Source organism: Scophthalmus maximus, chromosome 14, assembly GCF_022379125.1.
Source record: "Scophthalmus maximus strain ysfricsl-2021 chromosome 14, ASM2237912v1, whole genome shotgun sequence".
Taxonomy (NCBI): Eukaryota; Metazoa; Chordata; class Actinopteri; order Pleuronectiformes; family Scophthalmidae; genus Scophthalmus; species Scophthalmus maximus.
Window position 1 is genome coordinate 14,812,387 of NC_061528.1, and position 13,267 is coordinate 14,825,653.

Genomic DNA, 13,267 nt, shown 5'->3' on the forward strand with positions numbered 1-13,267 from the left:
CCAAACCCTGACAGCATCCGAACTTAATCAGGATGGAAATAATTGAATGGCAATAAAGCAGATGGCTGACTAGATTAAATAATGAAAACCCTGTCCTCGCCCCGTGTTTGTAGTGAGGAGTTATGGCAAAATTGAAGATAAGAAGTCTAATGATAAGGCATAAGCGTCCAAGATAGAGTTGTGCGAGAAAACTCCGCACTCCGGGAGAGATTAATCAGGGAGAATTACACTCGTCATCAGTTCAGGAGTGGAAAAATATGAATTTGTCTTGTCATTTTTTAATGCTGCCGCAGCGCTGCGGGGGAGAGTTGTACACCCGGCACGGCGCGGACGCAATGCAACCGTTTGCTTTTGGTACACCATGCATCTGCTGCACCTTTGCCTTCATCTCCTCCAGACCCACTGTTGCAACGGTGCTGGTCGGCGGCTTGTTCTTCTTCTCCTCCTTCTTCTGTGGCCGGAGCAGACGTTGTAGCCGGCGCTTGATCCCCTGGTTTCACCCGGAGCCCGGCAGCAGGGAGGGGGAGAAAGAGCAGAGATGAGGGGAGGGAGATAAGCGGGACGCAGCAGAGTCCAGACTCTATTCCCCATGATGTCTGCATTAAAGTCACGGACGTGGCTTTATTCATACATGTACGGCAGTCAGCAAGGCAGCTGGCAGGAAAGCTTAAAGAGGACACAGCTGAGGCAGGAGTTTGTTTCATGATCACAGCGAGTGAACGTGTCCTGAGCAGAGACCTGAGCGGATATTAGTTTTCTCCGGCCTGGAAATCCAATGAAACTCCTCACACGCATAATAAGCGATAACATTCACTCCCTCGCCAGATTTTCTGATGATTACGTCTGCAAGCACGCTCCGTGGCTAGCGTTTGCAAAAAAACAACAACGACGAAACATCAACAACAAAAAAAAACAAGTCGATGAGGGAAATTAAAAACAAATGATGGAGCACTAATGTGTTTTGTCAATGGCGACTGTCGGTTGTGACACGGATCAGGACAATAGCTGTTAATTATTACAAATGATCCCCACAGCTACTGTAGGTCTGGATTACTGTTGTGACTCGCTGATGTGTGTGGACGGTACCTCATACATATAATCCAGTATTTCCAAGATTGTCAGGATGCTGGCGCCGATGAATAAGCCCATCTGTCCACCGATGTCCCCTGAGAAGAAAGACAGAGTGCTTAAGGAGAGGCACAATGGACACAGTGCCACTTCCTGTTCGCCGCTGATTGCAAGGGGAAAGTGAGTGAGTGCTGCCACTGGAATAACATCTGTTACCCTGCACCAGCAAGTCTAGATGATGTACAGAAAAAACAAGGGGGACAGCGTGACAGAAATCTTACCTAATAAACCCGCAACGTCGTAGGCTTTCTTTTGCTCAATCGTTTCATAGTTCAGGGCTTCGAAGAAGATATCCAAGACCAGGAAGTTGTCTCTGGAAAAAGAACAAGTGGAGCGGTGAATGGGCGCAGGAAACAAAAGTGGTACACACTCGTGGTTGTTTTTTTTGGTTTTTTTTTAGAATTTGCTACAAATCGAACACATTTTGAAAAAATGGATCCGTCTTTATGGGAACTGTAAATTGTCCCGATGGGATTGTCAGGCCTACGGCGCTTCACTCAGACCTAACCAACGGCCGTGAGATAATGGGCCGTTTCAGGGTGTAACCGAGATGAGCCGGAAACAAAGCACCGACAGCATGCTCCGTCGCCGCCGCCGCCGCCGCCGCGTCCCTGATCTCTTTGGATTGAAGGAAGTCTGGCGATATGAAGCTTTGTGAGGCGTCGTGAGCCCTTTGGTTTAAGAGTGTTCACGTTCTACCACATAACCCGACGACTGGGCACCGACAGGAACGGTTCGAGCACTTGAGTCATTATTACCACATTGACTGTCTGTGAGTTAAAGCCCTGCTAGTGGTGGAAGTTATGAAAACACGAGATAATGTGCTCAACTGACCAATGGCATGATGTTCAACAAAATGATCCTAACACAGCGTCCCGGCTCTTTTTTCTTCTGGTACAGCTCTCGGCTGCATTTCACGGCCTCTTAGTACCGAGCAGCGGGCGGATACTGAACAAGCTCCAGGCAAAGCAGGACACGGTGTAAAAATTATTTTTGTCAAATTATGGCCAAGAATACATTTACGTGGTAAACATCTGGACGATTGGGCTATTTTCAGAACCTCAGTCGTGGTTTGTCCTAAAGGGGGCACTAAAGGAAAAGCCATGAATGTAAAGAGGTTTAGAAGTTGAGCCTCAAATTTCCTGCAAATCTGCCTTAAGAGAATCTTCACGTTACATTTTGGTTTTAAAGGAGTGGACAAAATTGAGGTTCATCCTCTGGGGATAATTTTTTTATTACATAACAATCTATGTGTTAAACCTTGATTTTTTTGTATGTATATATATATTTTTAAGTAGGACTTTTTATCTGATTGTGGCACAAGAAAGGTCATAGGGTCACCTAAAAAAATTAAGATTCATATAGTTGAGATTATAAATAAATAGCTTTGTTTTGGATATTTATGATCCCCATTTTATGACGAATGTACATGACTGTGAGACAGATGGGAGGGTGAAAGAAGGGTCAAAAATAATATTATATTATAATAGTGACCATTTTTAAGATCAAGAATAAAAATAAAATATATATATATAAATATATATCCGTATATTCTGGTTCCTGACTATCAGCTCCACATTACCGGACAAAATACAAATTGGTGCGTGAATGAAAACATGATTGATGTCTGTTTATGTTTATGGTTGTTTGTTTGCGATCACAGATTGGAGGTCACAGTTTATGCTCCTTTATATTGAACACCACATCACTGCTCATAAGTGACTTTAGTCGTGCCGAAGGTTCCCTGTCGTACCTGATGTAGTCCTCGGACTTGTCGTATTTCCTGGAGAGATAGCGAGCCGAGCCCTTGCTGGGGATTTTAACCATGGAGAGCTCTTTGCCGTAGCGGGTGAGATTACAGGGCGTCTCGCACGGACAGGTGTCCCCGCTGTTCTTCTGTTGCTGTGCTGCAACACAATGGACACGGCGGTTTGACAAATATTGACCCAGGTCAGTTTGTACATCGGGTGGGAAACGTGGTGCTTGCGTAGACACGAGGGGCTCGTTCCAATGTAAGAAAAACATAACCATTCTTAATTTCAGAACATTAGCCATTAATGGAAACATTTCTGACAATAGATCCCCATAAATCCCACACACTGGTCCTTTAGATGTAAAATGACTATTAGTTGTTTACCCTAGTTTTCTCCTAGTGTTGACAATTCGGATGTAAGAATGTATGAATTGTAGCCTTTAAAGAATGAATGAGCGGTTTAAAAATCATTTCATGGACAAAATGTGCCTCAGAATGTCAGATAATGTCAAGTTTAATGTCAGGCGACAACTGCAGTCACGGTGTTAACAGTAATTCAATTACAGCATTTGCACAGGGAATAAATGATGAAGTCAAGTAAATGTTACGGAGGGATCTGCAAATGGTACCTGATCGTCCAACCAACTAAAATGCGGGCCTGGAATCGCTCGCACAATAAAAAATATGAATTCATAATCCTAATTCTAAAGCAACGCTGTGTACACAGGAGAGTAAACAGCTTTCCCCCAATCCCTCCTTTCAAATTCTCAATGCATTCGGCCCAAACAAAAAACAGGCAGAGGGAGCAATGAAAGCCGTAATTATAATTTGATGATTTATGTATTTAATAACTCTGACAATTGGGTTATTTGTATGCAGGAGCATGGCGGTATATACCCTTTGTCTGATGTCTAAATATATAAATCATATTTTAATTCATTACCTTTCATTGAGGGTGAATTTATTCACACTATTGGATTCAGCAATATAACCCACATGAATACGATCCACTCCTCTAAGATATATATCTAAGATTTCATTCAGCCATATTTTAAATGGGGTTTGAATTCAGTGGAGAGAGACATTATTAAATTTATGGCTTATTTGGCTGAGAGATGATAATTGTACTTATATGTCTGCCATACCCATAAAAATGTCCCTTTTTTTTTGACTGCGGCTGGAATGCCTTTGAAACTAAGGCACCTTGTCTCGATGTCTGGTGGAGGAGAGTGGGGTTGGAGTCAAAGGCTGAGGGTGGGGGTGGGGGGTGTTGGGCTGTAGATATGCAGCGAGGGAGCGTTGGTTAATTATTAGCAGTTCGACAATGGCCGCAGCACAGCCATGAAACACTAAAGAGACTAAATCACCACGAGGAAAAGTCATTTCAGAATATCCAGTCTACCTGCAAGTATTTGTTTCTTTTCAAAAAAAAAGCCAAAAAGAAGAAAAAAAAATCCTTATCATATTTACTGATTGTGTTTCCATTTCCTATCTATTGTAATGAGAAAAGAAATGAAGGGAGATTGTTTCTTACCGAGCGCTTTGTCGACACAGTTGATTTTACTGGGGGGGCAGATATCTGCAGTTCCTGGGGAGGGGAAACAGAAAATGAGTCTGATCAATCAGAAACAAAATGACCAGTGACCCGTGTCTGCCGCAATGAGGAGCCGAGACTGTGAACAACACCGCGCGGCTTATCACTCATCTCCAAATGAAGGCAGACGCGCGGAGGATGACTTCCATCCAGAGGCACCGGGCGCATCTTGGACGTCTGTCCTTGATTGCACTGAGAAATGGAGCATGGTGGCTCCGTCCGGGAGGCATATTTAGAAAGTCTTTAAAAACCAATCAATGAGTCACATCTTCGCAAAGACACGCACACACACAAACACACACACACACACACACAAACACTGCCCGGCCCATTAATGACAGTTATTCATCAGGAGCACAATTAATCGGCGGAGGTGTGTTTGTCTGTCTGTGAAATGCTCATGGGTTGATGTTTTGTGGAAGACTTTTAATGAATACACAGGGAAATAATGTCTCGTGACCCGAGGAGTGTGTGTGTGCACTTTCAGACTCATTCCGTCTTATGCTTTTATGATGATACATTTTTCTTAACAGTAAACGTGCTTTATGATTTGACATTGAATAAGTTATCATAAAAACATGACTTTATTTAAATATTTTCATATTTTGAGCGTGTGCAGTGTCTGTGTATGCTGTCTACACATCAAGAGCAAGAAGTACTTAATAGTGTTTTTTGGGGTGGTCATCCAAATATAGAAATAGAATGGAACACTAAAATATTAATCTCAAATCAAAAAAGAGAAGAAGAAAATCCAGGGAAACACAGTTTTGCTTCTATGCCTCAGAGTGCAGAAGTTATGTGTGAAAAAAACGTACGAACAACACGAAATGCTATATCGCTTTATTAATGGCCACACGGTGGTGCAGCCCACCTCCAAACCGAATCGCTTGTTCCCTCGCCCTTAGCTTGTAAAGACAGTTTAGAAATGTTTCTGATATCCAGCTAACAAACAATCGCACATGCATAAACAACATGCAAACGCAATCTGCAAGATGGGGGTAATGAAAACAATCACACGAGAAAAAACAACAAAAACAACAATGTGATCCAGTGGCCTCGAAAGAGCAGGAAAGACAAACACACAACGAAGCCGCAAAGGGAAGATGCCAGAAGTCAAACAGACTGAAAAACTAGAAGTGTGTGGGGTTATGTTAACACATGTTAATGAGAATCTGCTGCCATGTTAAGTAGACTGTAAAAGCAGTTGCTGGATTATGTAAGCGGGTGCAAAACAGAAATGGATTACAAACATTTGTGCCGTTTCCTCAAAAACAAACTTTACTAATGTTTCGATCTGAGTAGCACGAATGTGTAACAGCCAAGACAGAGGGCTCGCAGGAAAGAAAAGAAAAAACTGTACTGTAAATTGTGTAAGGCGCAGGTCTCCGGATTTTTTCATTGACACCGTGTTGTCACGTCGAGGCTGTGAAAAGATTTTCAATTCACAAGTCGGCCGTGTGCTCCCTTGGCGAGCGTTAGAAGCAATTGCTCTCTGAAACCTTCGGCGGGGAATTTCACTGCACTTAATATGCAACAATAAATTTCATTCGCTGCTGATAATTGCAGGCGACTAACGCGGGCTACCGCTGGCCGGAGGCCTCTCCTAAAGCCACAATGGGCAAATGGCCTGGAAAAGCTCCTAAGTTTAATATATCTGATATAATAAATATCATATCTGATGTAATACATCATCGTGGAAGGCGAAGTGGTTCTGCTGGCCTACAAACACCTTTGCTCTCTGAACAGTCCATATTATCTATTAAATCTTAAGTCTCCTCCTTTTTTACTTTTACTTTTTTTTCCCCCACTTGTCTCATACTTTTGAAAAATTGTTGCAATAAAGAATGTTTTTGAAATAGCTGCATTTTTCTCCACACAGCTAATTGGTGAAAGAGAGGAGCTCTTACAGGCTTGGATCTGATATACATTCAGTTCAGTTCGGTTCAGTTACTGCTATGCGGGGCTGAAATTAATATTAAAAACGTGTTTGTACCTCAAAGCAAATATCTCATACTGCATTCTGCGTAAATCCTCGTATTTTTTTTGACTGTGCTAAAAAGAAGCTGCAAATGTCCGGCGCACTGTGTAAATATGGCAATGGAAATGATTCATGCATACATTGTCAGGGGTCATGCCTTCAAACGCCGCCTCTCCAAACAGGCCTACTTGTTAGACACGTCAGTCAAACGGCTTGAATGTAGAATTTCGACTCTCTGACTTCCCACACTCTGGCCACGATGACGCACCGTGTCCGGACACCTCACTGTGTTTGAAAGCCTCACCAGCAAACTGCTGTGAATGGTGGAGGTGAAATGATGATGAGTGTCCTCACGGACTAAATCATGTACCTGATACAGGTCCAAGTCCTGCTTTCGTCTCTGCTGGATTATTGGCATTCTATAGTGCTCATATTATCGCACGTCCTTGCCGCTGCTCAGTCACCGTAATTCATAAACCAATTATTTACCCCTCATATATTCTGGGTTTGTCACTTTTTCAATAACTTGGCATTTTTCATGTCACTAGGTAACTATTCTGCATCTCATTAAGTCATTTTATGCATTTATTTCAGTCGTAATTCAAGTGAAAGTGGGATCCACTCACCCTTTCATGCAGTCACATATTTTTTTTAATATCACTAATTGCTTACACTACACTGGGCCTCTTTCTTTTTTGTAATTTCCTTAAAAAATGTAAATGAATCATTAAACACCTATAGACACTGACTTGATTTAATCCACATGGAAATCAGAGTAAATAAATTTTAAAGTAGACGTGTGACCTATTATTGCCTATCATCGCCAGGTAATGTAATTGGTTTGGTTTTCCTGTCCGTCTGTCCGTTTGTTCGTTTGTTAGTAGGATTCCTCAAAAATGTCTGGATGGATTTACATAAAAAGAATATCAAAAGATACAGTAGGTCTCAGCCATGGTAACAGGTGATTCGATTTTGGGAGGGATGACGATCCGGATCCGGATCCGGATCCGGATCCAGGATTTTGAGCATTCATTGATAGGACAGCTGTTAGTGTGAAAGTGGGATAGAATGGGGGACAGTGCCGAACCTGCGGGCCCTGCAGGAGGACTCAAGCCTCCGTACATGGGGCACTGTCGCTACCAAGTGAGCTTGAAGGATTCTTCACCATTGCGACACAGGGATTTGGGTGACACAGCATATAAATGGGGGATTATTCGGCCCCCTCGCTGGAAGTCTACGCTCTCTGTGTGTAAGGTATGACCTAAATAAACCGATAGAAAGACAGCAGCAGTCCTCTGCGATGCTGGCAAACCATCAACCAGCAGAAGCTAAACATAGACACAAACCAACACCAATAATATCCATCAATCAGCGTGATTCAGAGCAGTTCCTATACAGATGAGAGGGATGCACCCTCCCCCCCAAAACAAATTCCTAAACTAATTGTGATTTTAGTCTGATGTGTCACAGGCAGCACGGCTGACAAACAGCCCAGTACAGATATCAAGCATCAAGGTCAGGCATGTGGCAGCCCGAATCATATCTGTGCAGGAATTTTTCAAGTGGGGCCAAAAAAAAATGATGACTTGCTACGCTCAGGAGGTAATATGATGCAAATACTGGGCTGTCTGGCTGGCTGCCTTTTTTTTCAATCACGCTCGACCACACAAAAAGGGGAACTACTGGAAACCCACTGAGTCTGGTGGAGTAATATTTTAATCCGCCAAATTAAGTTTTTAGAAACTGTGAATATGCTATTTCATCACACAACATGAAAAGGATCTGTGTTGTTTTTTTTGGTTCCATCCGCATCCTTTCCCATTTTCACAACTCCATGTTATAGTAACTTGAAACGAATCAGTTATTAGTAATTTGAATGCCTTCATAATTCATGCACACAGTTGGATTTATTTTTGGGGATCTGTGTGGGTGACCTTACCAGGCATGTGCACCATCCTGCAGTTGCACACTCGCATCACCTCGTTGGTCTCGCAGAGCAGACGACAGGCGCTGATGCTGTAGGTGTCGTATCCCGGGATCTTCTCTTTGCTGGTGGAGCGGCAGTTTCCCCAGGGCTGGGGCAGGTAGGTCAGCTAAGCACACAGAGATTTATTAGACCCCCTCTCTCAACCATCCGGGAGCGAAGGGTTTCAAGAGGAGCAGTAATCTGCTGGCGGGGGGGGGAGGGGGCACCGTGATGAAGAAGACCTACCCTCTGCTCCTGACATGAAACAAAGGTCTGGAAGCCCGGAGAGACACCGAAGCCCAGCTGGTGGATGTAGGGAGGCTCGTCTTGACTGTGGATCTGAACACGGATGCCGGCCTCCAGGGACGTCTCATCTTCGGGATGAAACGAGAGCACGAGCACGGAGCGAGGGAGAGAACAAGGGAATTTCAGATTGCTGCCTCATCTGACAGCTTGGACTCAGTTTGATGTTAACTGCAAACCATATTTCAGTCATGTTCGAAAAACAAGCCAGGAGGGAATAATATTATATGACAACCAGTATGCAAGCAAGTCTGAGGTGGTATATTTTTTGGAGGAATTTCCTTTTACAATTCAGGTTGCAGGAACACAATCAAAAACTGCATTATTTACAGCGCCTGCCCCAGACAAATAGATGCAGGTTATTTTTTCATTTAAACCCCAGCAGAGGTATCTCAGGCGGTGGCATATAGGATAGGATTACAATGGACAAATAGTTTTCAGGCTTACTTGTCTCTCTCCAGATGGGCAGATACTCATCCTGCTGTATATCCAGCATGATCTCCAGGCCATTTCCCATTCCACCCTGCTTGGATTTCCTGGATGTGGTCTTGTTGCCGTTGAAAGTGTAGCATTTCCCATATCTGGTGTAAACCTGAAAGAGCACAGATTCATATCAGGGCCATCACCATAAACATGACAAAGTCCACATGCTGGGTGTCACAGGCTTGCAGCAGTGTTGCATTTAAATGAAGGGAGAGATACGCAACAACAAATAAATAAACAAGCGGAGTCTCGGCTTTTTTATTACCCGCAACACCTCTGGATGCAGTCCGCCTGCTCAGTCCCTCATGGACTTTGATACGCTGTATTTGAATGAATTCCCGGTGCCCAGCACAATGCTGCTCGATAGTGCCATCACGCCACCGAAATATCAAATGGCATAAGAGATTCTTTAATATTCCCCCTCAAAAGAAAACAAAAGGCAATAAGAGAGAGTGTGGCTGTTTAAATGACCTATCATATTACCACCTATCAGAGGAGCTGTCTCTGAGGGGGACAAATCATCGCTCTGTTTACGCCTCTCGTCTGAACTTCTGCGCTAGAGAAAACATCCATCTTACGAGTCATTTATCTGTTTCCTCCTCTTTGTTTTAAAGGCACAACCTCTGATCCGCAGTTTCATCACTGCGAAACTGACTGACTGGTATTCTAATATATTAACGGTAGGAAAAAAAAATGATGTTGTTATTAATGTTTGGAAGCAGTATGCGTCAGGTTCTGGCAGGAGTGCATTTAAGGAGAGTAGGTTGGTTTTTTTTGCCTCACCAAAAACAAAAACAACAGGAACAGCAGTGTAAGAAAAGGGATTAGAGCTCCACCTCGACATATAAATGAACGTTGGATACATTCAAGCCACTGTCAAACAAGGTCACATGAATGCTGATTCAGTCTAAGTGCGGCAGGTAAATCGCTCTTCATACCGGAGTTTCAAATCTGGCGGCACCGCGTAAACTACCAAGTTTGCCAGAGCAGAAAAAGGGGAGCAACTTTAGGAAGGGTCGAGGAAATTGAGCATAGCGTTAGTCCAGGCACGCTCCGCCACTATCCAGCACATCAGCCGACAGTCGAGATCTCTATGCCAGCCCACATCATATGCCAGCTGACGGCTCATGGAAGGGTAGGGAGATGCGCTCTCCCTATCTTAGGCAGGGAGGTCACGGAAAAGAGTCATACTGCCAATTATAACTTATTTTCAATTATTGAAGAACGAGAGTGGTCCGACTGAAAGACATTTTTCTGATGTTTCAGATAAAAAAAAAGAAACTGCTGCTGCTGTGAAGAGTAAATTTACCCGGCGTGGGATGAATAAAGTTCTATCTTATCTTATCTTATCTGAAACTCTGCAATCAGACGAAGGATAACAGTATATATATATATATATATATATATATATATATAAATATAATCGGTCCTTTGATCCTCGAGTTGAGGATGTTCCACGATGGTAAGAGAAGGGACCGAGGGCAGACACTAATGCCTGACTGCTCTTGGAAAGGTAGATATTTGTTAAATATTTGGAGAAGGCTAGCTATTACATTTACTCTGCCTAAATAATGAATCCCGGAACAATGGAAATGCAATACTCTGTATTCAACAGTTTGTGTAAATAGTCTCACTAACAGAAGGGGGAGTAAAGAGTTCTGCACTGCAGGTTTAGATATTATACTGTACCACTACCTAACCACATTAGCCTGTGGGGTGAAAGATACGGCGTTAACACAACAGCAACCAAGGCATTGAGGTAAAAGGCCACGGAGCTTCGAGCCCTGGTGCACATGCTGATGCATGTGAAAGAGGAGAGTGATGAAGGTGTTTAGGCCGAGGAAATCATGTGTGAGGAAGGGGGCCGCGGACGAGGCGCTGGAGAAATGACAGTGAAACAACAATCGAGCCGAGCAGACAGCAGACATATCATTAAAGGGACACAGTGACAGTCCCGGCTTCTCCACAACACCGACGTCTGTGTCCCGACTTTGATATCAGCTTGATCCACCTAATGAGCACTGTGATGTCTAAATAGGGGACACTGGTGGAACAACACAAGCTCTCATTTACAGGCCACGGGGTGTATTCACATCTGAGACGGTGGAACAACAAATCAAAGCGGCGGCTTCGGGTTCCAGTCAAGTAAATCCCTGGAAACGGTGAGTCATTTTGCATTGTCCGCAACAGTGATTAGAGCAAGGAATGGCCGCCATTTAAGAAAGCTGCTATTTGGACAGACAGCTGCATTCAAGGCAATAATAGATAGGGGTCTTTTGATCCGAGTGTGTGCACGTGTGCTTTTTGAAGCCATTGCATATGATAACCTTCAAAGCGCTGCAGATTCAGAGAAATGGCTGCCACAATTACAGATCTCTGCACAAAGGGGATGTCATGGTGGAAATGGGTTCGGTCTGTTCGGATCGCCGGGTAGTTGTATGTTTTGTAAATTGCAGCGTCGTTACAGCCAATTAATTTTTTTTAAATTGCAGTTGGTAGAGTGCTTGTGGGGGGAGAGGGAGGGGTACACGTATTCAAGTGTGACTTTTTGATTGACGTGTGCTATTAGGTTGAAATGGTTTAATCTCTATTTGGCTGGTGCGGAGCAGTTGAGAAGGTAAGCTGCACTTATCATTGATCCTTCCCTCCCCGTTCATTGACACACTTAAGCCTCACCAGGCAGACTTTATCTGATGGAGCAGGCAACGGAGGCAAAGGAGGATTTCACTTTGGGAAAAAGCTCAAAACACCTCGACCAAGTGCACGGGTTACGCTCTGAAACTTTTGGGGCTCCGGAGGACGTTGGCGCTCGCACAAATAATGTCCCCTGAGAGCGCCGTGAAGTTTTCCCATCATCTCACCCAGGAAACGGTTGTTGGCAGAGCCTCCCCTGGTTCATTTCTCAGCTCCCACACTCTTCACTTTCCGCACCTGCAACGCTATTGATGGAGCGTTTTTCTTTTGTCACATCTTGCACCCAGCTTAGCGGAGGTAACAGGGACGACTCGGGCAATTCCCCAGTGGGAGCTTGGCACCGCTGTTGACAAGCGGAGGGAGCGCAGCAGCATGGTAGTTACGAACCAAATGAAAGGGGGTATTGTGCTCCTCTGAGTATCTCAAGTTGAACACAACAGCTTATTATTGTGGCACTTAATGCAGCATCGTTCACTCTGTTGTCACCTTGAGCTCGACAACGATACCATTCTGTACGACAGATTCTTTTGATGGTAATGGAAAACAGATCAAAACATGTGCTCCAGCTCTTCGTTATTCTGTCACGTCAGCTCCGAGCAAAAAACACTTGCACCGTCCTGAAACCCTCTCATTTGTTGCACTTAATCATAAACATAAATATCAGAACACAGTATTGTACCGTATGTTCTGGCATTATATGTTGCTCTTTTATGTACAGAAATGTATTTACTGCACATTATCATTTTACCTTTTCATTTTTGTAAGGGGAAATTTCTAACTGGGAAAACAAACTTCCCCACAAGGGCCCTGGGTTCACTATGCATCAGTTTGCTTGATTGATTATTCAATGCTGATGATTAATTGATTATTTGTTTGGTAATAGTGTATGCACAGCTATAGCACAATACACATTGACAACAAGGAAGGGCTTAGCAACCCTTATATGAAGAGTTGTATGTATGAATGGATGAATGTAACTCCATAGCTGCTTTCCGTCATGGCACTGAAGTCTGGGAGGGGGTGAAGATGTGAGACTGTGAAGGAAGCCCAAAAAACACAAAACATTTTCCGTAACAGAGTTATGATCCCGTCCTGCCTCCTGCATGCCCTTCCCCGACACAGCAGAATGCTCTGGAGATTTTTTGAACGCGTCTGACGAGGACAATCTCCTGCATGAAAGGCAAAGTCCGGCGAATGTCCGGACCCAAACCGCCACACATTTTCCTGGGTTCATGTCAAAAACAGCTTAGTAAAGCACTTTGAGTGGTCGTCAAAGACTCAAAAAGTGCCGCCTAAATGCAGTCCATTCACGATTTAAATGGAATTCACTCATCAATAATTGTTATATTAAAACCTGAGCTGACACGT

The 13,267-nt window shown here is 43.7% G+C and overlaps 1 protein-coding gene across 1 annotated transcript in view; it reads right to left on the minus strand.

The window, feature by feature from the left end:
• Positions 1 to 13,267, minus strand: part of asic4a (acid-sensing (proton-gated) ion channel family member 4a) — a 74,735-nt gene that overhangs the window by 4,519 nt on the left and 56,949 nt on the right. Inside the window, exons 2-9 of the mRNA XM_035604970.2 lie at positions 9,170 to 9,314; positions 8,666 to 8,793; positions 8,393 to 8,546; positions 4,416 to 4,469; positions 2,882 to 3,035; positions 1,350 to 1,441; positions 1,087 to 1,166; positions 377 to 490 (exon numbers count right to left, since the gene is read on the minus strand). Of these exons, the coding sequence (XP_035460863.1) occupies positions 377 to 490; positions 1,087 to 1,166; positions 1,350 to 1,441; positions 2,882 to 3,035; positions 4,416 to 4,469; positions 8,393 to 8,546; positions 8,666 to 8,793; positions 9,170 to 9,314 (921 nt within the window). The remainder of the gene's footprint in view (positions 1 to 376; positions 491 to 1,086; positions 1,167 to 1,349; positions 1,442 to 2,881; positions 3,036 to 4,415; positions 4,470 to 8,392; positions 8,547 to 8,665; positions 8,794 to 9,169; positions 9,315 to 13,267) is intronic.